Source organism: Passer montanus, unplaced genomic scaffold, assembly GCF_014805655.1.
Source record: "Passer montanus isolate IOZ18808 unplaced genomic scaffold, ASM1480565v1 scaffold97, whole genome shotgun sequence".
NCBI lineage: Eukaryota > Metazoa > Chordata > Aves > Passeriformes > Passeridae > Passer > Passer montanus.
In genome coordinates this window covers 2,133,102-2,158,861 of record NW_024375145.1, presented here as the reverse complement: position 1 = coordinate 2,158,861, position 25,760 = coordinate 2,133,102, and the positions used below count along the sequence as shown (strand labels likewise).

The window sequence follows — 25,760 nt, the reverse complement described above, 5'->3', positions numbered from 1 at the left end:
TACCTGGAGGTATTGCAGGATACCTTTGGGGTATAAGAGAAATGGTCTAGGAGGAGGAAGAAGGAACTGCACTCATGCTGATGGGAAGGGGACAACACTCCATTTTGCAGTGAAAGATTCCCTTCTATGTATACCATGTTTTACAGTCTGTTTCCTGGCAACAATTATGACCCTTAACAAACAGAAATGTACAATATATGTAATTACAGAACAATTATATATCAATAAGGGAACATTTTTACTTTTGAGCAAAGGCTTTTAATTTTGAGAGCTATTTCTACAGCGAAGAGCTTATGATAAGCCATGTAATATGTTTTTTTAACTTTCTTTTCCTGCGTGATCCCCTTTTTAGGTTCAGAGCTTTATGCGGGGCTGGCTGTGCAGAAGAAAATGGAAAACCATTGTCCAAGACTATATTTGTTCTCCTCATGCAGAGAGCATGAGGAAGAGGAACCAGATAGTTTTCAACATGGTGGAGGCTGAGTCTGAGTACGTGCACCAGCTTTATGTGCTGGTGAACTGCTTCCTGCGGCCCCTGAGGATGGCAGCGAGCTCCAAGAAGCCACCCATCAGCCACGATGATGTCAGCAGCATTTTCCTCAACAGGTATGGGGGATTTATTTGGGATATCTTTTGGATATTTTGGTATGGTTGAGCCGACGGGGGCTCCCGGGACAAGTGAGGAGAGGAGAATCCTGACTCCGTGTTTCAGAGGGCTGGTTATTATATTATGATATATATTATATTAAATGCTATATTAAGACTGTACTAAAAGAATAGAGAGAAAGGATCCATCAGAAGGCTAGGAAGGACAGGAGAGGAATGGTAACAAAAGCCCCTGACTCTGAGAGTCTGAGCCAGCTGACTGTGACTGGCCATCAATTAGAAACAACCAACATGCACTAATCCCAGGTGCACCTGCTGGTAAACAATGTCCAGACCACATTCCACAGCCATCAGATTGTTAATTGTTTACATTTCTTTTCTGAGGCTTCTAGCTAGGATAAGAGAAAAATTCTAGCAAAGGATTTTTCATAAAATATCATGGCTACAGGTTTGGGCTTTTTATTTGGGTTTTTTTTTTTGGTGGGTTTCCCTGAGTGCTTGAGTGAGGAGAGGAGAATCCTGACTCCGTGTTTCAGAGGGCTGGTTATTATATTATGATATATATTATATTAAATGCTATATTAAGACTGTACTAAAAGAATAGAGAGAAAGGATCCATCAGAAGGCTAGGAAGGACAGGAGAGGAATGGTAACAAAAGCCCCTAACTCTGAGAGTCCAAGACAGCTGACTGTGACTGGCCATCAATTAGAAACAACCAACATGCACCAATCCCAGGTGCACCTGCTGGTAAACAATGTCCAGAGCACATTCCACAGCCATCAGATACTTAATTATTTACATTTCCTTTCTGAGGCTTCTAGCTAGGATAAGAGAAAAATTCTAGCAAAGGATTTTTCATAAAATATCATGGCTACAGGTTTGGGCTTTTTATTTGGGTTTTTTTTTTTGGTGGGTTTCCCTGAGTGCTTGTTCCCATTCTGGTTCAGCTGAAGGAAGAGTCCTGGCCCCTGGTTTCACTCTAGTGCAGGTGGTGTCACTGAGCCAGACACTTTTCCAGGGCTGAAAGGCAAAGGTGCTGCAGGTGATGCTGTTGGAAACCAGCATGACCTCTTTACCTCCCTACATTCTGTGTCTGCCTCTGCTAAAGGCAAAAAAGGACAGATGGTGCCTCTTAGGACAGTTCCCATAATTTCCTGTCACCTTTCCTGTTTCTTTTTTTCTCTTAAGAGAGCAAAACTGGACTTAGTGGCCTCATATGATCCCCATAAGACCCCGAGGATGAGAACGTCAAAGCTTCTATTTTCTGTTGTCCTGCCTAAGGAATCTCCTTCCCTCTCACTTGTCTTTTCATATCCTGCAAAAAAAGAATTGTTGTTTCATTAGGCATCCAAGTACTGCTGTAATGAGCATGTTCAAGTAGCCCAGGAGGCATCTAACATTAGATGCAGGGCTGGGATTGCATCCAAGCCTGCCCCAAACTTCTGAGAAATAGAATATGTTCCTTTAGTCATAAGGCAGGTTTCCTTTCCCTTGCTGGAATATGAATTCAATGTTAGAATATTATCTTGAACACTACAAGTTTTTTAGGAGCACTGAGCTAGTATTTTTAAACAATGAAATAAAAGGAAGCACTTATTTCCATAACAATAATTGTCTTTTGTTTTTTTCCTAGCAAAGTGCAAAAGAGGAAGAGATGTTTCTCTGTGAATTATTAATCAGAAAATAAAACCAGAATTGTCTTTTTGTTTGTTTAAATACTTGTTTTTCAGTGAAACAATCATGTTTCTTCATGAGATATTTCACCAGGGCTTAAAAGCAAGAATAGCCAACTGGCCTACCTTAATTCTAGGTAAGTTACTTTATTTTCTGGAGGGGTAGAACTTTCATATTTACTTTTGAAAATTCAGTGGGGATTTTTTTTTCTAAAGTCCCTTTTGAAGGGAATGTATATGCATAAAACCACAAGATCAGGTGTAGTGGGAATCCCATGTGGGCAGTAATGGTCTGTATATGAGAATTGCTCTGCCCTAAGCCTTGATTAGACTTGTATTTTTGGTAATGGTATCTGACCATTGGGTAATCAGAACAACCATCACTGGGCAGGTGAAATAGCTATGTTTAATATTGCTAAATTGTCAGTATATTGGAAACAGAACTGATTATAGTAATTTCACTTCCAGAGAAAACACTGCTTTCTTTAAAAATGTATTCCAATACATGGGTAGTTGGGGGGAAAAAAAAAAAAAAAGGTATTTTTCTGTTTTTTCTAGCTGACTTATTTGACATTCTCCTGCCAATGCTGAACATATATCAAGAATTTGTTCGGAATCATCAGTATAGCCTACAAGTGCTGGCAAACTGTAAGCAAAACAGAGATTTTGACAAACTCTTGAAGCAATATGAAGCCAACCCGGCATGTGAGGGCAGAATGCTGGAAACTTTCCTTACCTACCCCATGTTTCAGGTACTCCATCTGTATTTTTTGTGTATTTTTGGTTTTACTGTTTGGTAGATTCATTTTATGTTACTGACATTGCAATCGGTGGAGGGCTCTTCTTGCTTAACGAGAAGCACTCTCCTGAAAATGAGTTTGGTGTAATTTATTTTGATGGAGATCGGTAGAGAGCTCTGCTCAGTCTCAGCAATGCTGAGGGGGAGTGTGGGGTGAGGATGGCACCAAAGAGCGGGGGACAGCCATGAGGGAAAAAAGGGTGGGAATGCCATGGGAAGACACCACCGTGTAAATCAGGGCAAGAGACTAGCACAATTCCACATCATCCCTTGATTTTTAATGTTAATGTGCTGCTGCCAATTGACCTCTGCTCATTCCCTGGTTCTAGAAAGTTCTGCGCCCCCTGCTCCCCTCATTGGTTCCCCCTAAGAAACCACGCCCTCTCTGCTTTCCCATTGGTGCAGCCCATGTCAATCTCGCTTCAGCTCTGCCCTGATCCCTTTCCCATTGGATGATTTGGCCTTGACCCCGCCTCCCTCCCCCAGTTGCATACCCTGGCCCTGCCCCGTTGAGGGGAGATTGTGCTCCTGTCTCTGTCCTCACCCACACCCTTGGATTTTTCCTTAATAAACCCTACTGGATCGTCCATGCCAAGAGCCCTCCTGTCTCTGGTGAGGCTGTGGCTACCCCGTTTGGGCTCAGGTGTCTGATGGGCTGGGGGAGTTGTCAAAGTAGCCCAAAGAGGAGATACCTTCAGCACCTGCCTGGGGAGCCCACCTGGCCTCCCACACCAAAAAAAAAAAAAAAAAAATTAGCAAGGAACAGGTCCTTGACTTAGGACTCCTGGTTATAAAGCCTGGAGGAAGATGCTATTCAGTAACTTAGAGCTACCATTAGCACCTTACTGAGAATTTTTTGTGTCCTTCTCTCTGCCTCGCTCTCGAGTGACTTGGTCTCTAGGAAATGAAAAATAAACTGCAAAAGTTTTGTAAACTGTGCTTACCCTCCTGATGTCTGTCTGGAGTAGGCATTTTCTGCTGTTTTACGATGTCTGTGAAGCACTGGCCTGAGAATTTTATGTCTTTTTCATTTAACCTGACATTTTACTCATGAGGAATAGTGAACCCCCTCCGTTTGTGCAGTCATTGGCAAGCCAGATAGAGAAAACAAAATTAAAAAGGGGCATCAGTGACACTTATGTAAATGGTAATTATTCATATTAGCCTAAGGAGCCATCAGCACCTGTGACAATACTTTTTTAATTTTTGAAGCGGTACTTTGCAAAGTTTTTGTGGGTATGGGGTTTCCTTGGGTTGAGTTGAAGCCAGGTCAAGGGAGGGAAGGAGATGGTCCTGTTCCTGCATGATGAGGAATGTTATTATGTCATTGCTGGTGACTTTCCACATGAGCATAATGTTGCCTCTCCTCCTACATAAATCTTGTTGTGTCAGACCAGTTATGCTGCACCATCACTTGGTTAAAAGCTCTGAAGGGTCCTTCTTTCTGTGGTTAAAAGCTCTGAAGGGTCCTTGTTACCCTGCAGCCTTTAATAGTCAAATGCTGGACATTCTTCCATCTCCTTTTGTGCAATGTGAATGTTTTCTGAATGCAGACAGGTCACCTGGTATTTTCAATGTCAAAAGAAATTTACATGCTCATAATCTATTAAAATTGAGGGAAGGTATATATGGATTTACTGATATTATATCTTATTGGTTTCAAGATTCCCAGATACATTATAACACTTCATGAACTTTTGGCTCACACACCACACGAACACGTTGAGAGAAAAAGCCTTGAATTTGCTAAATCTAAACTAGAAGAACTTTCAAGGTAAGATTTTTCTACCTTCTATCTGGTAATTTTGAATTAAAGGTTTTGAAAAGAAAAATTAGTTTTTCTTTATTTTTGTTTTTGCTCTTTTAAAAATATATGCATTTTAGAGAAAGGGATCAAACCCAAAACAGAAGATAAAGAAAAAACCAAAAATATGTCAGTATAATATTTTGTCTGTTCTATTTTTTTTATTTTTTGGTCAATTTTAAATCTCCAAGTGTCTCCTTGTATTTTGGATAGGGAGAATTGAAATCACTATAGAAACCACCTACTCCTGGGTTCCGAACAGAGCATTTTTCTTTACATAAAGAGATTTTATTTTTCTTAATTTAAAGAGACAAGGGCATTTTAAATAATCATGGTCTTGGAAAGTACTTAGTTCTGTATCTGTGTCAGAATTTTAGCATGCTTCTGTGAAAATTGACTTTCATATATGCTTCAAATAATGCTAGATAAGCAGGAACTAAAGATAATATTCTGAGAACTTTTGCTCCCTGTGGAAACCTGCACAGTGAAGCTCTTCCCTGAACCCCCAGACCTTTCTCAGATGTTCCTCTCATCAGCCCAGTGAGAAATGTGTTTCTCCTCTCTGGGAAATGCAGTTTTCTGCTGTGAACAAAGAGACCATGAGTGAACTCCAGGATATAAATATTCAGTGACTGGAGTATTCACTAAAGATGTGCTTGGAGAATGTTTAGTTGTAAAAGATCTGCACGAGCAGATAAACCAGCTTTGGACTGGCTTCATCACGTAAGTCAGAGTTCACTGCTGATCCAGCTGATTCACCACTGAACACTCAGAGCTGGAGTCTGAGACTGACTGATCCTCTCTGCTCATAAAGTCAGTAGAGACCTTAAATGTAAAATAAACCGACTCATTTCCATCCCTTTAAGGTAGTTCTGAGGAGGGAGGAGATTCCAGAAAGTGCAGTCCAGTCCCACTTCGGGAAAATATCATTGCAAGATCATATAAGCTCCTGGGTCGGTTTCAGCACTTAAAAAAAAAAAAATAAAAAAAAAGAAAATCGGTATTTTTCTCTGTAAGGGGAGAATGCCTATTAAAAAAAAAAGCAGTAAAGGAAAAGAAATATTGAAATATCAAAGCTGTGTTTGTTGAAGGAAGGGAAAGAGGAAAGGAAAAAGAAAAAAAAAAGGAAAGGGAAAGGGAAAGGACTGAATTGTAAATATGAAGCAGGGACAGAGTAGGACCCTAAATGGAGAGGAAATTTACAATGTGCCCTCCACAATTCTAGGCAACACTTCCCTGTTTGTGGCATTAAGGATCAGGTTGTCTTCTATCAGCTGTGAAGTGTTTGCAGCTCAGTGGCATCTGTCAGATGTGCTCAGGAACAGTCACAAGTCTGCCAAATAGGCTCCCCTGCTGAAAAATCAAAATGATCACAAGAATGACTGGAAAAGGAGAGGATAAAAAGGCAGGAGACCTGCTCTGGAGTGCAGAGTGGAGTGGTGAGGCACGGGGTGGGTAGATCTGTAGCAGGTGGTGAAGGGCATGCACTGTGTCTTCACAGACACAGCAGGTGTGAGGCACATTTTGGGGAGATAAAGTGCATTTTTTGTCCCCAACAGAGTGATGCACGACGAGGTGAGTGACACAGAGAACATCAGGAAGAACCTGGCCATAGAGAGGACCATAGTGGAGGGCTGTGACATATTGCTAGACACCAGCCAAACCTTTATCCGCCAAGGTAAGACATTGCTCTGCAAAGCTGCCCAAAATTCATGAAAAAAACTGCACTGGAGGCAGCAGGGCTCACACTGCCATCGCCAGGCTGGGCACTGCACTGGGCACTTGTCAGCATCCTGAGCCTGCCCCCTGTCCCTGCAGGGTGAGTCACAAAGTGCCCTGAAAACAGGTGATTTTGGGCTGTGCTTGGACCTCAGGTCTGTGCTGTGCTCTGCAGGAAAATCAGCAAAGCCCCCCTGGGGCTGTGCTTCACGTTCTGCCTGGATTGTGGTCCCAAGGGGATGAGCAGCACTCTTCTCTCTGTCTATTGATGGAAACTTTCTGTTGAAAATCAGTTACAGCAGAGGTGGAATTTGTTGTGAAGTTCCAAAAAACTCTGCTGGAATAATGCCTATTATTTAAATAAGGGACAGGTTTTTTTTTTTTGTTTTGTTTTGTTTTGTTTTTTTTTTGCCAGAAATTGCAAATTGGTTGCAATTCTTACTAGATGGTGTTTACTTCAGCTGCTTATTTTTCTCCCATTTATATAATATTTTACTTTTGAATCTCTTGAAGCCAGTTACTGGGCTTGTACACAATAACTACAGATCTGTAGTGCAGGATTCTGACAGGTTTTGCTCCTTTGTGCTGAAAAGCCTTAAATATACTCAGGAAAGGTTAGGAATATAATTTAGGTGCATCTCTTCATGAAACCTTTTTCAGATAACCTCGGCAGAACATCTGGTATTCGATGGGACCATATTGCACCTGGTAATTAATAGTCTTTCTGTACATTTTGTAATGCATTTTATGCAGTTTCTGTAGTTATGTGGCCAAGCTATGAATTTTCTGTAATAACTTCCAATATTATTTTTACAATAAACTAACAATATTGTTTTTACAAACCCTATTAAATTATTTGATTCTTCATTAAATTTATGCATTTGTTACCTCTGTGGTGTTTTATGAATATGGCTTTCAGAAAAAAAAAACAAAACATAAAAACAAGTTGTTTTTTACCCACAGCCAAATAATTATAATGCTGTGATTATCCTAGGTTGACCTGTACTATGAAATCTAATTACAGTTCAGAATTTTTTTCAGGATTATTACAATACATAATACAAATATGTATTTTTATTTATTGGGGTTTCCCATTAAAACTGACTAACAGTGTTTTGTCCATGTACCCACGGCTTCATCAGTAAAACTTAGAATTTTTTTCAAAGAAAAAAATCGATCTGAACAAATTACTGTTGGCTTGTCAGGCCCAGGCCAAACCCTGTAAGTAAATTAAATTCAGATTTATTTCTAGGCACACAGTCAGAGGGCAGTGGACAGGAGTGTGTGTTACAGAAGGTTGTATCAGCTTATCTGCTGGAACATCCACTGCCTGTGACTCTGTGCAAGGGCAGAAATCTCAATAAAGCAAATGAAGTAATGGAGCCCATTTTCCTTTTACATGTGACACTGGGGTCACTTTGGCAGGGTGTCCCTCTCCTCTGGTGTCAGTTAGGCTGCCTTTTGCTGTGTTGATCAGTGTAGAGGGGCACAGGAGCCTCTTTTACAGCTTAAAACAGGAGAGAGGTGCCACTACCTTTGTTCAGGCTTTTTTTGTGGATGTTAATGACAACTTTTTCATGTGTCACAGACTTTACATGTTTAAGAAGAGATTGATTCTGTTGAGTTGTGCATGTTGAGACCACGGGAACTGTCCCTGGCAGTGTTTTGCAATGCAGATTGTGAATTCTCCTTTGAGTTTCTTGGGGTCTGATTTTCTCTGCCTCTTACTTAGGTACAGATGTTATAGTCAGGTGCACAAACAAGTGAGGAACATCTTCCTTGTGAGGCTGAAGGACACTCAGGGAGTCTCAAATCTGTTGATACCCAAACAACTGAACACCCTGAACCCCTCTGGTGCCTTCAAACACTCTGATGCTTCTGCCATCAGCTGCTGTGAATTTACCTCTGCTGATAAAGATGTCATGACCACAACATCAGGCAATAGCTGGAGCTGGAAGGGACTTTGGAAATTATCCATTCCAGTCTCAAAGCAGCACCCTGTGGGGGAGGTTGGTTTCTGCCATGTCCAGTCAGTATTTTGTTGTGTCCAAGGACAGAGACCCCGCAGCCTCCCTGAATGAGCAACCTCTTACAATGTTTAACCCTCTGAGCAGTAAAAACAAACAGCAAAAAAGAGTAAAAAAGCCTGAAAACCTCCAGTGTGGGGAAAGCCAGATTGAGCTGGTCGATCAGACAGTTCAGTGTAGACTTCTGAATGCTTGTGTTTGTTTATAAATACAGCCTATTATATTCCTTGGATTGAGCAAAGGCTGAGAGGGTGACTGCTGAAGCACTGAAGTGCTGAAAGTGCTTAGGCCTGAGGCTGGATAAAAATTCATGGGATTACACTATTGTCCAAACTATACTGTTAGTGAATGTTCTAAAATTAGCTTCACTTGCTCATGGCATCTGTACATTGGCCAATTGTGACCATTTTTTCCCTTAAGTGGAAATCTGTGGTAAAGCCAATGGCCAGTTTTGTTAACCACTAAAGCCTGATGAGAATGCCCAAAGTCCTTGCTTGGTGTCAGCCATGCATTTGTGTAGATATGTTCCTCTCTGCACATTTGAAAGAGAGAAAATGCAGTCTTGTTTTCTGCTTTTAGAGAGAGGTTTGCTCTGTTTTACCTTATTAAACAGTATTTCAGCTCCGTGCAAGAACATTGTTTAACCTCTGCCCGTTATGGCAGAACAGAGCATGTTAGTCCTGAAAGCACTCTAATGAAAATAAAAATAAGTAAACAAAATTACCAGTAAACTTACCTCTGAAGCATATCATATTTATAAGTACTATTACTCTACTGAGCAAAGCAGAAACAAAATGTACAGATTGAATATTGCTACCCTAAAAGTGTAGATGGAATTTTAGGACTAAAAGTACCTTGGGGATTTTGTCTGGGAGTTGTTTTGAACATGCTGGCCTTGCAGTGTGGCTTGGGGGACATTCTGTGTAACATGGAAAAGTCACGATTCCAACACATGGAAATGATCTCCCTCTCTCTTACAGCTGGGGCAGGTTGGCTGCTTGTCCAGGGGAAATGCAAACAGCCAGTAAATGTTTAGGGGTTTGGGTCAGAATGTAAGTGAATCTGAGATGTTCCAAACTCCTCTGCAAAATTCTAGAGCATAACTTCACTGTTCTGTTTTGGTGACACAAGTTGTGTTACACGCGTTTAGTCCAAATGTGAAATGTCTGTCAGAGAACACTATTCTCTGGCAAATTTACTGCTGTGTATTTTCCCATGTCAGCAGAGGTTTACATGTTAATAATTTAAGGCTACTTAAATATATAGAGACAGCTAAGTGTAGAAAAAAAAATGTAGATGAATAGCACCTTTCTCAGTTACTGCGGTTTCTCTGTTTGTTAATTTAAGATTGCATATGTGAACTTTGAGAAGGATAATCCTTTTGACAACACAGAGTAAGAGTTGCAAATCTAATATTTCATGGGTAATTCTTGTCAGGCTGGCATTGTGTCAGGGTGCCACAACTACTCTGAGCTTTGATGCAGCTGTGCCATTTCATATCTGGAAGGGGCAGGTCAAAGCCTTCTCCTGCTGCTTGTTCTGCTGTGCAGCTCCCTTTGCATCATCACTTTTTTGGTGCTTTTGTGACCTTGCTCCTATCAGGGAGCTAAGTCAGCTGCCTCTTCCCAGTATTATTTTCCTGCTGGTGTGGCTGTGTGAGTACCTGATGCTGGAAGAAGGCACGAGCCAGTGTAAAGGTAATAGTGAGGAGAGATGTGTGGGAAGGAGACTTGGAGGTCTCTTGGCTGCCCTGTCTGCTAACAGCAAGTTGTATGGTAGAAATATTTCTGTTTAATCTACAGAGGAGTTGCACTTCACCACCAAATTTAACTCCTGCTCCAAATTTGGAGGTGATACACATGGTGGGATCAATCTGGAGAAGTTGGTCACAGACTGGGATGTGAAACAGCAAGAGAAGCAGAGCTGTCCCCAGCCTGGAGCTCTGCAAAGCAAAATTCAGGCTTATGTAAGCAGGTTCAATTTAGTTCGCGAGTGTTTTACTGGTAACACATTTCAGATGAGCTGTGGAGCACTGACAATTATGCAGTACAAGATAAGAAGAAGAAATGTGCTTCATATCCCTCTCTCTTGCACATGGGCACACACACAAACTCTCTTCCATCAAAAAGAACTTTTCCATGTTCTTTGCATTCTCTGTCTCTTTGGTTTGGAAGTGTCTTTTGCAAATGTAGTGGCTGTCAGAATGGTGTTTGCTGTTCAGCCACATTTTGTGACTAATGGCCTCTCAGTGTGTTTAATTGCCCACTCAGCCCTGGATCTAATCCTGCCATGTTAGTCTAGACTGTACTTGAGTCTATTTATGATAACAAACAAAGGGAACCTGTGCAGTAAGAAAGGATTGACTTGTGCTTGAAAGAGATGCTGTTACACATTGATACTGCAATGAAGAGTTGTGTTAATTAATGTGATAGTGATAGCTTGAGCACTGCCCACTAAATATTACTGTAATGCAGTAAATTTTGCACTTTCATTACCAGGTTCCCTTATCCAGGTCCCCTCAGTTGAGAGGGGAAAGCTGAGTAAAGTTCGCCTGGGCTCGTTGTCTTTGAAGAAAGAAGGAGAAAGGCAATGCTTCTTGTTTACAAAACACTTCTTAATTTGTACAAGAAGTTCAGGAGGAAAACTGCATCTTCTTAAGGTATGGACTTCATATTATAATTTAATTTTCAAAATGAAAACACATCTTTGGTGAACTGTCAACATTCTGATGTTTTATGGGTTTCATGTGAGCTTTGCATTAGTGGTTATAAACAAAAGTGGGTTGGTGCACAATATTTAACTGCCTTGTCTTTTCATTGCAAGTATAGAATTCAGTCAAATTTCTTTTATTAGACCCACTTAATTCTAGTAAACTGGGGATTAGAAAAAAGGCATCGATGTATTTTATTTGTTTGAAGTAGTGAATAAATTCAGTGTATCTAGCACTGAATTTAAGTCAGTTTTCAGTGCATAAATCAGTCAGTACAACCCTGCAGAATTGCCAAAGAACATTTTCCAGAGCTCTAATAAAATTAATTTTCAAAGTCAATTCAGTTTTCCTGAACAGTATGTTCTCTTAAAATAAAATGTCATCTAAGAACAATCTAGTTATATTTCTATTCTAGTTGAGAATCAGTCTTTCATAGTGCTGGCTTGTGGGTAAGAGATGTTGGTAGTTCATGGAGTGGGTTATGTTGAATGGAATTTTAATTTGGCATACCAAGAGGTTATTAAGGGTCATGTGCTTTCCCACTTTGCACCTCTTATATAGTTCAAGTACTTATGCAAAATAAATAGAGTGTAATGGAACCTTTAAAAATATCTTGTATGTATTTCACTTAAATTCAGAAGATTAAATTCTAGTTAACTGCTTTTGAATTTGTGAGCAAGTCTGTGTGCAGCATAAATTAAGGTGTGGTAAAAGTCAAAGAAGTTTTATGCATTGTACTATTGATCTGCTGGATTAGGAAAAAATTATATTAAATCAGTTCAAGTTTAGTTCTTTAAGGAAAAAATGTGCATCATGAAATTGATGTGTCTTCCTCAGAGCTCTGAGTAATGTAAAATGTTAGAGTCAGGCCTGTCAACATTTTAAAAAACCTGTGACAAATGGGAATAAAAACATTTGTGTGAAATGTGCTTTGTTTCCACAGACAGGAGGTGTTCTGTCTCTGATAGAGTGCACACTGGTCGAAGAGACAGAAGCGAGTGATGATGATTGTAAGTTAAATTCAGCTGTCAGTAGTAAGTACAGTTTCTAGTTTCCTAAAATTAGTACCTTTTTTTTTTTTTTATAAGAGCAAATAGATATGTTGTTGTGAATCCAGTAGAATACAGTGTAAAACTGATACATTAGAAGTGCTGTTCCAATAATGGACATGCTGGCTTGGATGGGGCATTGATTTGTTGTATTTGTTCCTGCTGTTAACACCCCTTACTGGGTTTTCAAGAGGGTTGGCTGGAGAAATGTGACAAATTATTTGCTGGCTTTTGTATTCAAGTTCACCCAGAGCATTTTGGGAAATAAAATATAAAAAAAAATTTGAAAATAAAAAGAGTTAAAAAGAAAAAATAAAAAGCCTTAAATAAGCTTCGTAATAATTTGCTTTCTGGAATACCTGGGAGTTGACTGATTTGGAAGAATTAATGGGAAGTTTTTTGTCTTGGGCTCCCCACAAATCAGGACTGCAAGCTTATTCAAATGGAATTACAAAATACAGTCTCAGGCTGATTTTATTGTTACTCCTTTTGTCTTCCATCCTGCAGTTTGTCTAGTTTTACACTTGAATTATGACAGTAGTTTTGTTAATTTGAGTGATACTTGTAGTATGATAAGGATATATTAGCATACAAGTGTTATAATAAACTTTATCTTGAAGAGCAAATCCCACTATTTTTGTGCTTGACATATATGAAGAACAAAATTAGTTGCTGGATAATTAATTGGATTTGCTCTTTATCAGTAAGATGTTTTATAGCATTTCCATTATAAATGAAATCACTGTTTTCTTTTTCCCATGCTGTGACATTTCATGTTGTGACTTTTTTTCTCCCCCTCTGGCTGTAAAGCCAAAGGTTCTGGGCAGGTGTTTGGACACCTGGATTTCAAGCTGGTAGTGGAGCCCGCGGATGCTCCTCCTTTCACTGTTGTGCTTTTGGCCCCGTCACGGCAGGAGAAAGCTGCATGGACAAGTGACATCAGCCAGGTACCTTGTGCTTTTCTGTCTGTGTGTGAAAAGCCAGATGTCTGCTAAGGAAGGCACGAGCCTCCCCAGAAATGGAAAATGCAAACCCCCTCCCTCTGAATTATTGTAATTTTGAAATTAAGGGGCTCTCGGGCAAAGATAGGGAAATGGGAATGACAGTTCTTTACTAGGAAAGTTAAAAATAGAAATGCAATAGTACAAAAACCCAAACCAACCCACTGGCAGAGTGAGAGCAGGAGCTGCCCCTGTGGGTCAGGGGGTGGCACAGCCCCATCCCAGGGGGGCTCAGCCCTCCTGCAGTGCCAGCTGTGCTTCTGCTGGAGCAGGGATCCTGCACCAGGGGGGAGTTTTCCTCTGCAGCTCCAGGGCTGCTGGAGATGGGCCTGGTGCTCCTGTGGGAATGCAGGGGGCAGAGGCTGCTGTAGTGTCCCAAATCTCAGATTGTATCCAGGTAGGAATGCTTGGCTCCTGCCCTGGGCAGAGCATCTCCCCATGGGATGATGGAATTTGATCAGCCCTGCAGGGACACTCCCTGGCCATGAACTGCATATATCTCCTGGAGGGAGGATTGGCTGTGGGAGAGATAAAGAAAACTGCCCCACGATCAGAGGATAACTGCCCCACCACTGACAGGTGGAAATGGAATACACACCCCCATTTCCAGCCAAAGACATTTTTTCACCTGGTTTTGGTGAGGTGTTCCTTCACTCTGAGCTTCTGAAAACCAGCCTGACACGGAGGTGATGAAGACCTTTGATTTGCTGTGAAAAACCCTTAGTGCTGCCTGTTCCCCTCAAAATTCCGTTGCATTTGAGTCACCAGGGAAGTGTGTTTCTCAAGAACAGAGATGGGGTATAAATTTCAAAATTGTCCACGTACAAGCATAGTGGTAAGTGTTTTTATGTTTAAGAAAAGCCCATCTAGACACATATTTTGATTTAATAAGGATAGTACTGGTTTATTCATGATTTTTGTACAGATCAAAACCACCTGAGTCCTAGTGTGAAAATGATACCGTATCACATGAATAATGAAGTAAGAAAATGGGATAAACTCTTTTTTCCACCAAAAATGAATACTAACAAACCATTATAAATAATTGCTGAGCATTCTGACAGCGTGCAGGAACTGTGTTGTGAATGAACAAAAAGAGTGTTTAAAATTTTTTACATGTCAGGGATATGTTGTTGGCATTTTTTAAAATTGCTTTTACTTTAAACATAATAGACAAACTTTGTCATAATCTATTTGTGGAAAGCAGTCGAATGCAAAAAAAAGCCCAGAAACCTTAAACTTCCAGCTAACCAGAGCTAAGTCAAGGCTATTTGTGTTTTGTTTATGCACACAAACAAGAACATTCATCTCTCATAGTTCTGAATTCAGCTCCTATCCTCTATTAATTTAGAGAGAAATAGCTGATTAGAGGAATATCAGCATGGAATGTCATGCATTTTCAAAGTTGGTATCATTGCTGGCAACATCTCCAGATGAATCATCATCATAATGAGGAGAAATTGCTTAAAAAATAAGAATTCTGACTTATTTTGTGCTGGATTAACATTTTTGAAACAACAAAAATAGGCAAATAAAAATTTCAAAATATAGTATGAGCTACAGCTTGCTGTCTTACAGACAGACCTGGTTGGAGAATTTTTTACAAAACAGATTTTCAGGTAATTATTGTTGTTCCATTGACATGTAAAATTACAGGAGTTATTTGCTGGCATGGAATGACCATTTAAGAATGCTACTAAGTCCATTCCTAGCCTAAATTATAATAATTGTAAAAATCATCTGATACCATGGTTGGTGATAAGGGCTTCTTTGAAATATTTCAAGGTCAAATAGGGGAAATATAAGTACTTCTATTAAATGTGTTTCTCACTGCTTTTAGGTAATGATTTGAGAAAATCATACTGTGAATTACTGCACTTTCCAAATAATCTTAAAATCCTGAATTGAAACCCACATAAAACTGCATAGATGATACTTTAAATTTGTAACTGTAGATGTAATCTAAACCTGAAGAGGCCTGTCATTATCAGGTTTGAGCAATCCAGTATCAGTCATTGGTTTGAAATTAAATGTTCCAGAGCCTGAAGGCTGCATGTATTCTTGAAGTCAGGATAAATGTGTGTGATAATTTCTGAAACTCCTTTTTACTGATGTAAGGGGATTGTACATAGATATATATATATATATATATATATATTTATATGTATACATATATATGTATATATGTGTATGAATAAAAGTAGAAAGTGTAAAGCAGACAAGAGCCCTGTAGGGTTTGATAGAGATCCAACCCCTTCCCCAGCTCTGTTCCCTTCTTTGGGCTCCTCTGAACTGCATAAAAGTGCACATAAAAGTCTCTCCTAATTCCCAGCCTCAAACATTTATACGAGAGTTTGCACGGAGCAGCTTGGACAGCTTCCTCACGGCTGCGTTTCACAAGGAGCACCACTTGAACTTGTTTTTACAAATGTGTTTCTGGAAGCTTTTTATATTCCCTTCTGGTCTTTTGCACGGAGTAGAGGTTAAGGTATTACTGTACCCCTTGGAGTATAAAGCATTCTGACTTTCTTGTGGTCTTGATTTCTCAAGCTTACACTCTTTCAGGAAATACTAGAAATAATGAGTTTTGTTCCCTTTCAAAGGAGCTTCAAAGGAAATATCACTTCCAAGTCAAAATACTTAATCATGTGGAAAAAAAAGGTTTCTGAACAGGATACCCTGAGAGGCAAAGGCCAGAGAAGCATTTTTTCATTTGGGAAAATACCTTGTCTTAATCAGCCCATACCCTGCAAAAGCTGTGCTTCGAGCTTACAGGGATATGAAAAGTGTTTTGAATTTAACAGTTCTCAATGTTTATTTCCACAGTGCATTGATAATATAAGGTGCAATGGATTAATGACAATAGTGTTTGAAGAAAACTCCAAAGTCACAGTGCCACATATGATCAAGTAAGTGCAGCAGAGAACAGACTAGATTCTTGTGTTTCCTCAATAAAAATTTTATCAAGACAAAGAATGTGCTTAGAAAATGCAAACCTTTAATTTTTCTTCCTCCCATTTCAGTTGAATGGAGCTGATTCTCTATCCCAAAACATATTTTCAAATCCCTTTCTTGGAGTTGTAGGGATCTCTCAGAGTGGTGAACTCTCAATTCACAGTGTTGGATCACAATTTAGGTTTTTCTGGATTTTGAGTAGTTGGCTTCAATTATGCCTCAGATGAATGATTTTGTTCTCAGGTTTTCCTTTTCATCTCATAATTTTATTGGAGATTTTGTACAAGTCTTCAGAATTTATGTGACTGCAGACAATTTCACCATTTTCAAAGGTATTTCGTTACATTAGCCAAAGTTTTTGTTCTCTATATTTCTGTTATTTCTGTTAAAAGTTTACTTTCTCTCATGATTTTAACTGATCACATCAAAGTAGCACCATTGTTTATAAGGTTGTTTCCCTTGCCATTGGATTCTTTCAGTTGTTTACTGTAATAAGTGGTTTTTGTTTCTAGTGACATATTTTCACTACATGATTCCAGATTTTTAACACAGCTTGGATCTTCTACATACCTCAGTTTACATGAGTTGTACTTATTAGAATCCAATGAATATATAAGTAAATGAAGCATAAGGATAGATATAAAACTATTTCCTGTCTCACTATTATCTGTCACATCTCTTGGTTTCTCCAATGCCTCTTCTGTAGTTGTTTCCTCTCCTCTCTATGTGCTTAGAAATGGGAGAGAGAAAGCATTTGGGAATGTACTGTTAGGGCACACACCTTTGATCCCTGGAAATAAGGCATTTTATTGTCTGCAGCTTTATTCCAGGAACTCTCCAGTGCATAAAAACTTCTGTCACCTGCTGAGTTTTAAAAGTACATTTGTCCCCTTTCAAAGTACAGCAGGACCTCAGTCCCTATGCCAACAGAAGGAATATTAATTCTGAAGAACATACAGGACCTTCATAACCGACACGGATTTGGTGTTCTCCTTCTTAAATTTGAAGGAAGCTTGAAGCTTGCCTGATCTGCAGCACAGTTTGACTTTCAGAGTCAGATGTCATTGGATGATATAAACAAAAAATTGCTGCTTTTTGGAGGGTCTGTAGGAAGAAATAAGATATTTTTTGTTGTTGTTTCTTTTATGTAATACAGTGTAGAATTGTGTGGAATATCCTTATCTTTCTTCTCAGCAAATCCAATAATGTTTAACAAAAATATGGGGTGTATTGAAAGATGCTTTACTTAGTATTCTTCCTGTTTATTTACAAACTTAGCAAAACAGAATTTGAGGGGAACCCCCCCACCCTTATGGATAGGGTTATGTAAATGATTATTTTTTTTTATTTTCAAGCAAAAATTTATTGGGTTTTGGTTTTGGTTTTTTTCACTAAAATAAAGGTTTTTCTTGGTTTCTGCTTTGAAATTTGAGATGTTTTGTGCTGTTTCCTATTTCCTCTCTTAAAACAAAAATTAATTCTTGGAGCTGAAGGCAGGTGTTAATTTGCAGGTAAGCCTTAAACCTAGCTAAGGGGTTAATTTTTAGGATCCATCACTTTATTGTAGATAAAGGTTGATCCCAGCAGAAAACATTGCAATGAATTATCCCATACTGAGATTTTAGTAATATTGACCTATGGGCCACAATAGCCTGAAAGAGACAAGAGGGCACAATTCTGCCACCTGTTCCATTTCAGAAATGTAAGCATGATTAACAGTTTCTTAGGCTTTGAAGTGTAAAGCATTTTCCAGAAATAAAATTTAAGTTCCCTTAGGTATGGAAGCAGTTTTCATGACAAATTAAAAGTTTTCCTGCATTGATGAAACACAATAGTGCGTAAATGTTTGCTGCTTTTGTGTTGACAGGAACAGCTAAGGGGGTATCACTCCTTTAATGCCTTCAGAGGCTGCCTAGAGCAGAGGCTAGACAGAGTTAAAGGAATAAAGTGGGAATTTATTGAAAATCCCTCAAAGGCTACGCAGTGGGCAATACAAGAGCCTGGCTGTGGCTCCACCCAAGATGAATCCAAGATGGACCCCAGATAGACCCAAGATGGACTCTGAGTCACAAGTTCTCACACTTTTGTGAGTTTTGGTCCATTTCCACCTTGGGTTCATTGTCCAGTTCCAGCTCCAGGCTGTGCAGTCCCACCCTCCCAGGTTGCTCTCCTCCATTCCTGTTGTTGGCACTTTTGGGGGCTGAAGCTGCAGCAATGTCCTTGGTTGTGGGACTGGAAAAGGCTGTGTGACTGAACTGTGAGGAGAACTTGCTAACACTTTATATGAAGTTCACAGTTATGTACTAATATAATATTAAGTTACAGTAGTTGTGTTAATCACAGTTCTATACTAATGTAATAATATACTAATGCAGCACAAAATGTGGAAAATATGAAAGCTCAAACTTAAGGCATCACTCTAGCCATGATCACTTGTTGGTAAAGTGTTTTAAATTTGACTTTTGTGTAGATCTGACGCCCGTCTTCACAGAGATGACATCGATATTTGCTTCAGCAAAACGCTGAATTCCTGCAAAGTCCCCCAAATCCGCTATGCCAGCGTGGAGCGCCTCTTGGAGCGGCTGACGGACCTGCGGTTCCTGAGCATCGACTTCCTCAACACCTTCCTGCACACCTACCGCATCTTCACCACCGCCGCCGTGGTCCTGGAGAAGCTCTCTGACATCTACAGGCGGCCCTTCACCTCCATTCCTGTCAGGTGAGCCCGGGGTTTGCACCTTCCTGGGATCTCTTTGTCACAGATTGCTGGGGGAGATAGCACAGCCTCGGTCACTGCTGGTTCTGTGGGCGTTCTTCTCATCGTTTCCTGCTTGTAAATAATCTAAGAGAGTGGTTCTTAATAATAGATACATCTTCTGCATGTAAATAATCTAAGAGAAAGGTGTAAACAGGACGCCAGTTTTATGGCAGGTCTGTCTCAGCTATATGCCCAAGCTTTGAGGACAAAGTGTCATACAAATTTTGCAGTGCTATGCAGGTTTGCTCAGAATTGAGGCGTTTTCACTTAAATTTGGTCAGTGTTTGCTACCGTGTTGCTCTTTCTGTGTTTCTGCCTCTCAGGTCTTTGGAGCTGTTCTTTGCCACCAGTCAGAACAACAGAGGGGAGTACCTGACTGACGGCAAGTCGCCGCACCTCTGCCGCAAGTTCTCCTCTCCTCCTCCCCTGTCCCTCTCCAGGACCTCCTCCCCCGCCAGGACCCGCAAGCTGTCCCTAACCTCCTCGCTGAACTCCAGGATCGGTGCCCTCGACCTCTCAGCCTCGTCCGTGGCCAGCAGTCCTACCTCAAACTACAGCCCGGCCACGTCGCCGCCGCCCACGGGCAGCAAGGCGCCGCTGGACCTGAGCCGGGGGCTGTCGTCCCCCGAGCAGAGCCCGGGCTCGGCCGAGGACAGCCTGGAGAACCCACGCCTGGACCTCTGCAACAAGCTGAGGAGGAGCATCCGCAGAGGTATGCCATACCCAGTGTGCTGCTCGCTGCTTGTTAATGGATGTTTGGGGGGTTGGATAAGTCCCTGCCCTTTGCCCAGGCTTCTGGCAGCAGGCAGCGGCTGTATTGAGGTGGCCAGCACCCCAAAAGCCATTCTTGATCACAAGTTCTTTAAAAATGGCTGATTTGGTCTATAAGAGAATTAATTATTTATTTAATAGACAGAAAACTAACAGATGAAAGACTTAAAACAAACAAAAATTACACAGGAATAGGGATTAAAAAACCCTACTAATAGATACATAAAGCATGAGGTTAAAGGTACCCATTAATGTCACAGCTAGTGAAGAAATAATACAGCTTAGGATTCAATGGCTCTCACCATCCAGTGCTTGGTGGGGCACACACTGAGATCCTTCCCCTCAGTCCCCAGGGAAGCATCCATGGTATCTGTGTCCAAACTGCAGGGAAAAGTCTCCAGCACTTTCAGGGTGTAGGAGGCTTCTGCCTCTGTGGTAACTCGAGTGTGTTTTACAGTTTGTGAAACAGTCAGGAATATTTCTTTTATCTCTTCCCACATGTGCTGTCCAGGCTGAGATGTTGGTTCTTAGCTGGGGCCTGAGCCCTTCTGGTGCTGGAGATGATCCCTTTGGGCCTTTCAGCCTGGGTTATCTCCTCACATCTGCACCCACTGTCTGTGGTAGAGAGGGGAGGACAGTCCTGGCACACTGCTGCTCCTCTGGGTGAGGTTCTGCTCTGCTCTCTGTTCCCAGCCCTTTGCTGCTCCTTCCCAGGAGCAGCAGCATGGTGAAGCTATAGGATCACAGAATGCCCTGGGTGGGAAGGGACCTTAAAGCTCATCTCGTTCCAACCCACAGCACCTCATCTGTTTTCACTTCAGTGCAGTGTAAGGAGAAAGGCAGAAGAGAATATTTGATGCCAGTTGTGTTTGCTGAGGTGAGAGATTTTTGAGTTGTACTGTGTACTGCAGGAAATGAAATATTAAGTTAAAAAGAAAGACCTAACAGCTTTAACATGTTTGCAGAGAGGGCTGCTTTTCCAGGGAGATTCCATCACTAATCCAAATAAATAATGCCTGCGGTGTGCTGAGTACATCAGTGACATTTGTACCAGGTGGTGTGAATGTCACCTGGTTATCCCTCCAGAAGTTACAAGTCTGGAATAGATTAATTGCTCCTGAGCAAATGTCTGTTTCCTCTAGGGATTCTGTAAGGCACCTTGGAATAGGTTTTACTTCCAGAGGGCTGAAGCTGGTTGATAAAAGCCTCAGTGTGGGCCTCTAGGGTTGGGAGCATTGCAGTTATATAGATGGAAAAGCAAGGAAGTAGCTCCAGTCTCACAGGAAACAGATATGGACATTATTTCTCCTTTGGGGACAGAGGAATGATCTTCTTAATTGGAATAGAAGTTTGCAGTAGTCTTTTTTTTATTTTTGTTACACTTAACAGAAAATGATACAATTTAAAAATGCTTTTTCTATTCCTAAAATTAATATTTTAAAATGGTTGTACATGGCCTGGCTTACAGTCTGATGAATTTATGTGTAAATCTGAGCAAAATGTAGCTGAATTTTAGTTGGTAGTACTATAATAGCAAAAAATTAAAGAGAGGAAAGAAGAAAAGGATTACCAAATACAAAGGAAGACAAATATGATTGAAATGTATGTCTGCTGCCTACTGATGAAGTAGTAGTGCCCTGCTAAAAAATGAGATGTTTCATTGTGCCAGGGAATTGTTTCTACAGAATATTGCCTATTGTTTAACAAAAAAATCCCATTTTAACAGGGAAGTTATCCACAGTAGCATTCCTATCAAGAGCAGGGGCTGGTGTCGTCAGAATAAAGTTTAAAATGGTTGTACATGGCCTGGCTTACAGTCTGATGAATTTATGTGTAAATCTGAGCAAAATGTAGCTGAATTTTAGTTGGTAGTACTATAATAGCAAAAAATTAAAGAGAGGAAAGAAGAAAAGGATTACCAAATACAAAGGAAGACAAATATGATTGAAATGTATGTCTGCTGCCTACTGATGAAGTAGTAGTGCCCTGCTAAAAAATGAGATGTTTCATTGTGCCAGGGAATTGTTTCTACAGAATATTGCCTATTGTTTAACAAAAAAATCCCATTTTAACAGGGAAGTTATCCACAGTAGCATTCCTATCAAGAGCAGGGCTGGTGTAGTCAGAATAATGTTGGGTTTTTGGCCATGGGATGGTCTATACAACACCTGATCAGTTGACACTTGAGGGGATGCACCTCTCAGAGGGGAAAAAGGTTTCTTGCATAGGAACTAGGAAGATTATTCGATAAAGCTTTAAACTAGTTTGGAAGGGGGAAGGGACAAATCCAGGTAGTGAGAGGCAGTGGGATGATGCACCAAAACTTGAGGAATTGAGTGCTGGTGGGAGATGTTGGCTACAACAGACCAGAGCTGAAGTGTTTCTGTTCCAGTATATACAGCATGAAGAACAAAGAAGAAGAGCATGGATCCTTAGCCCAGTCCCAGTGATTTGACATCACTAGCATAAGTGAAACCTTACCTGGATGTGTCCTATGATTGATGTGCCCTATTGAACAGTTACAGCCTCTTTAGGAAGAATAGGCAGGGCAGATGAGGAAGAGGAAGGCATTGTATGTAACAGAAGGGTTAGAATGCAGGGAGGTCACAGTTAAGGGCCTCTGGGAAGGAATCAAGGGGCACTGAAAGGATGCAGATGTCTCTGTGAGAGTTTAGATCTCCCAGCCTGGACTGTTGCCTTTTTCCCAACCTGGAAATGAAACTCCAAAATAATTCTAGAAAGAAGGTAAATGAAAGTGGATCTTTATTTGAAGGCCTTCAGAGGCAGTTATGGAAAGATGTCCACACAAACCCACCCCCACAGGGGTGAGTACCTTTTATAGGTGTTAGGAAATTTGTATAATTGATAAAAAGCACCAGTTAGGAGGACAAATCGTGATGTAATTATCTCCCAGGTTAAGTGCCTTCTGTAGAGGGGGATTACTAATATTAATAAAACTCTAAGATTACTAAAACACCTGGATGACAACTTCACATACAAGTGCTAGGGGAGCTGACTAGGAAAGATGTCCTCCTTGATTTATTGCTTGTTAACAGAGAGGATTGCATGAATGACATTATTGGTGGCTATCTTGCTCCAGCAGCCACAAAGTGATTTAGTTTAAAATCTCTGTTGCTAGGAGGAAAAGTGTCAGGAAATTTTCACCCTTGGACATGAGTAAAGCAGACTTTTGGCTGCTCAGGGAAATAGTGATGAAGATCCATGGGAAAATTCTTCTGAAGGTGCTGGGGTCCATTACTGTGGGTCACTTTTTAGGTATCACCTCTTATGGGCACAGGAAACAGCAATTCCAAAATATAGAAAGTCAAACAGATGAGACGCAAGGCTGGTTTGGCTGAACAGGGATCTTCTTTTGGAAGTGAAGCAGGAAAGAAACGGGTATGCCCAGCAGGAGAAGGTTGGGTGGCATGGCAGGACCACAGAGATGGTGCTCTGCAGGAAGACAATTTTTGCAGCCAAAGTGTAACTGGACTTGAAACTTGACAGAACTGTGGGGGACAATAAAAAGAGGGTTTTAAAATACATTGGCAAAAAACAGTGGAGGAATTGCATTGGCCTATTCCAGAATGAGGGTGGTCACCTCATAAACAGAGAATTTAACAAGGCAGGGAGATGTATTGTTTTCCTCACCTCTCTGCAGCATGGGCTAAGGGAGTTCCAGTGCCCTGAGCTGAATGACCATGGCTTGAGAATGACAAACTCACAGTTGATCCTGAAGTTGTAGGGATCTGCTGCACCAGCTGCATCCCTGTAAATCTATGGAGCCTGATGGGATTCATCTGAGACTACTCAAAGAGCTGGCTGATGTCATTGTGAGGTTTCTCTTGATATGTGAACATCTTGGAAATCTGGAGAGGTCCCAGTTGAGTAGATGCTGGTTAACATTGTCCCAGTTTTCAAAAAGCACAGGAAGGGTGACCCTGTAAATTACAGGCCCATCAGTCTCACTTCAGCACCTGGTAAGGTCATGGAGAAAATTACACTGGGAGGTATTGGAAAACACCTTGAGGCATCATGTTATAGAAAAATTGACAAAAGCTCCCTAGCAGCAGTGCAGCAGTGAGCAGCAGGCACTCCTCACTCAGCTGTCTCCTCTCCAGTGTTGTGGGTGCATGCTGAGCACAGAAAAGGCTCCTGTTCCCAGGCTCCAATGTACAGGAGTGCTCACAGGCTCTCCCAGAACAAACATACCTATGATAATCATTCCCCCAAAGTCATAAAACTCTATTCCTTCCCTTTTCACATGAGCTTGTCTGTCTCAAGGGTCTGAACAGTGGTCTCAGCCCTGAAGTGGCACTTGACTACCCCATGAGTTTTATGTTACTTTCCCAAATCTGGAGCCCAATTAGGCCAACCAATGTAATTTGCTATTTTGGAGATGAAAGCGTATTCTTTTGCTCCTCTTCTTGGTTGATGTTTAACGTGATCCCCATTATGCAGTTCCACAGGCCAGTGATTTTACAAAATAATCATTGTCTTTTCCCTGCCAGCTGAGCAAACAGGTATTCATCTGGCAACAATAGGTCAGCACAGCCTCACAAGGGGGAGGTCCTGCTGGTCACACCTGAGTTCCTTCTGTGACAGGGTGACACACCTGTGTGACCCAGGAGAGGCAGTAATGTGATCTCTCTGGGCTTCATCAAAGCTTTGGATGCAGTGTCTCCCAGGGTCCATCTGGACAAACTGTCCAGCCCACAGGTGGATAAAACCATCGTGGGCTCATGAGGCAGGCACAGAGCGTGGTGCTGGCTGGGGTGGCACCAGGCTGGCACTGGTCACTGCTGGGGTTACAGGGCTCTCTGTCTTTGTCCCTGTGCTCTTCAACATCTTCATTAGCAACCTGGACACAGGACTCTAAGGAGTACTGAGTAAGTTTGCTGATGACATTAAATTGGGAGGAGCGATCAACTCCCTGGAGTGCAGAGAGGCCCTGCAGAGAGATCTCAGCAAATGAGGGGTGGGAATTCACCAAGTGTGTTGGGTTTAACAAGGGATTCTGCACCTGGGATGGGCACCCCTGGCTGTGTGGATGCACTGGGGAACAAGGGGCTGGAGAGCAGCTGTGGGATGGGACCTGGGGGTCGTGGTCCATGTCTAGTTCAGTCTGAGTTGGTGGTGGCCAGGGGGGACATCCCCGTCCTGGGGCGTACCAGGCCCAGCATCACTTGCTGGGGCAGCCTCACCTCAAGCCTTGGGGAGAGTTTGGGCACCCTCATATCAGATCTGAAGCTGTTAGAGAGTGCCCAAAAGAGAGACATGGGGATGATAAAGGGTCTGGAGGGGCCACATGAGGAGCAGGTAGGGGTGCTTGGTGTGTTCAGCTGGAGCAGAGGAGATGAGGGCAGAGCTCACCTACCCTCATCTGCAGCTCCCACCTCTGCTCTGGGACAGGGACAGGAGCAGGGCATGGCTGGGGCTGGGCCAGGGCAGCTCAGGCTGAGATCAGGGAAGGTTCTGCTTCCCCCAGAGGTGCTGGCACTGCCCAGGCTCCCCAGGGAATGGGCACAGCCCCGAGGCTGCCAGAGCTCCAGGAGAGCCTGGACAGCACTCCAGGGATGCCCAGGGTGGGGTTGCTGGGGGTCTGTGCAGGGCAGGGTGGCACTGGGTGATCCCGTGGGTCCCTTCAGCTCAGGGGATTCTGTGATTCTGTGGTCTTTGCTCATGCTTCATGCTTTCAAAAACATTCGTTAGCTGTTGTGCATAATCATGGATATTATGTATCCAGTCTGCTGGATGTTTTTACATTAATTGCACAGCAGACTATTTTTATATATATGTATATATGTATTTAGAGGGAGTTTTTTCTATGCAAAGTTGAGCAAATTCTTCTTGTGCACTACTTCAGCCACATTCAGACCAATGTGAT

The 25,760-nt window shown here is 41.6% G+C and overlaps 1 protein-coding gene across 1 annotated transcript in view; it reads left to right on the top strand.

Annotated features, from left to right (window-relative positions):
* RASGRF2 (Ras protein specific guanine nucleotide releasing factor 2) overlaps nt 1–25,760 on the top strand; it is a 124,130-nt gene that overhangs the window by 54,493 nt on the left and 43,877 nt on the right. The window contains exons 5-15 of the mRNA XM_039696351.1: nt 353–606; nt 2,338–2,417; nt 2,839–3,032; nt 4,744–4,853; nt 6,443–6,561; nt 11,128–11,288; nt 12,283–12,349; nt 13,199–13,335; nt 16,216–16,298; nt 18,815–19,063; nt 19,426–19,814. Coding sequence (XP_039552285.1) covers nt 353–606; nt 2,338–2,417; nt 2,839–3,032; nt 4,744–4,853; nt 6,443–6,561; nt 11,128–11,288; nt 12,283–12,349; nt 13,199–13,335; nt 16,216–16,298; nt 18,815–19,063; nt 19,426–19,814 — 1,843 coding nt within the window. The remainder of the gene's footprint in view (nt 1–352; nt 607–2,337; nt 2,418–2,838; nt 3,033–4,743; nt 4,854–6,442; nt 6,562–11,127; nt 11,289–12,282; nt 12,350–13,198; nt 13,336–16,215; nt 16,299–18,814; nt 19,064–19,425; nt 19,815–25,760) is intronic.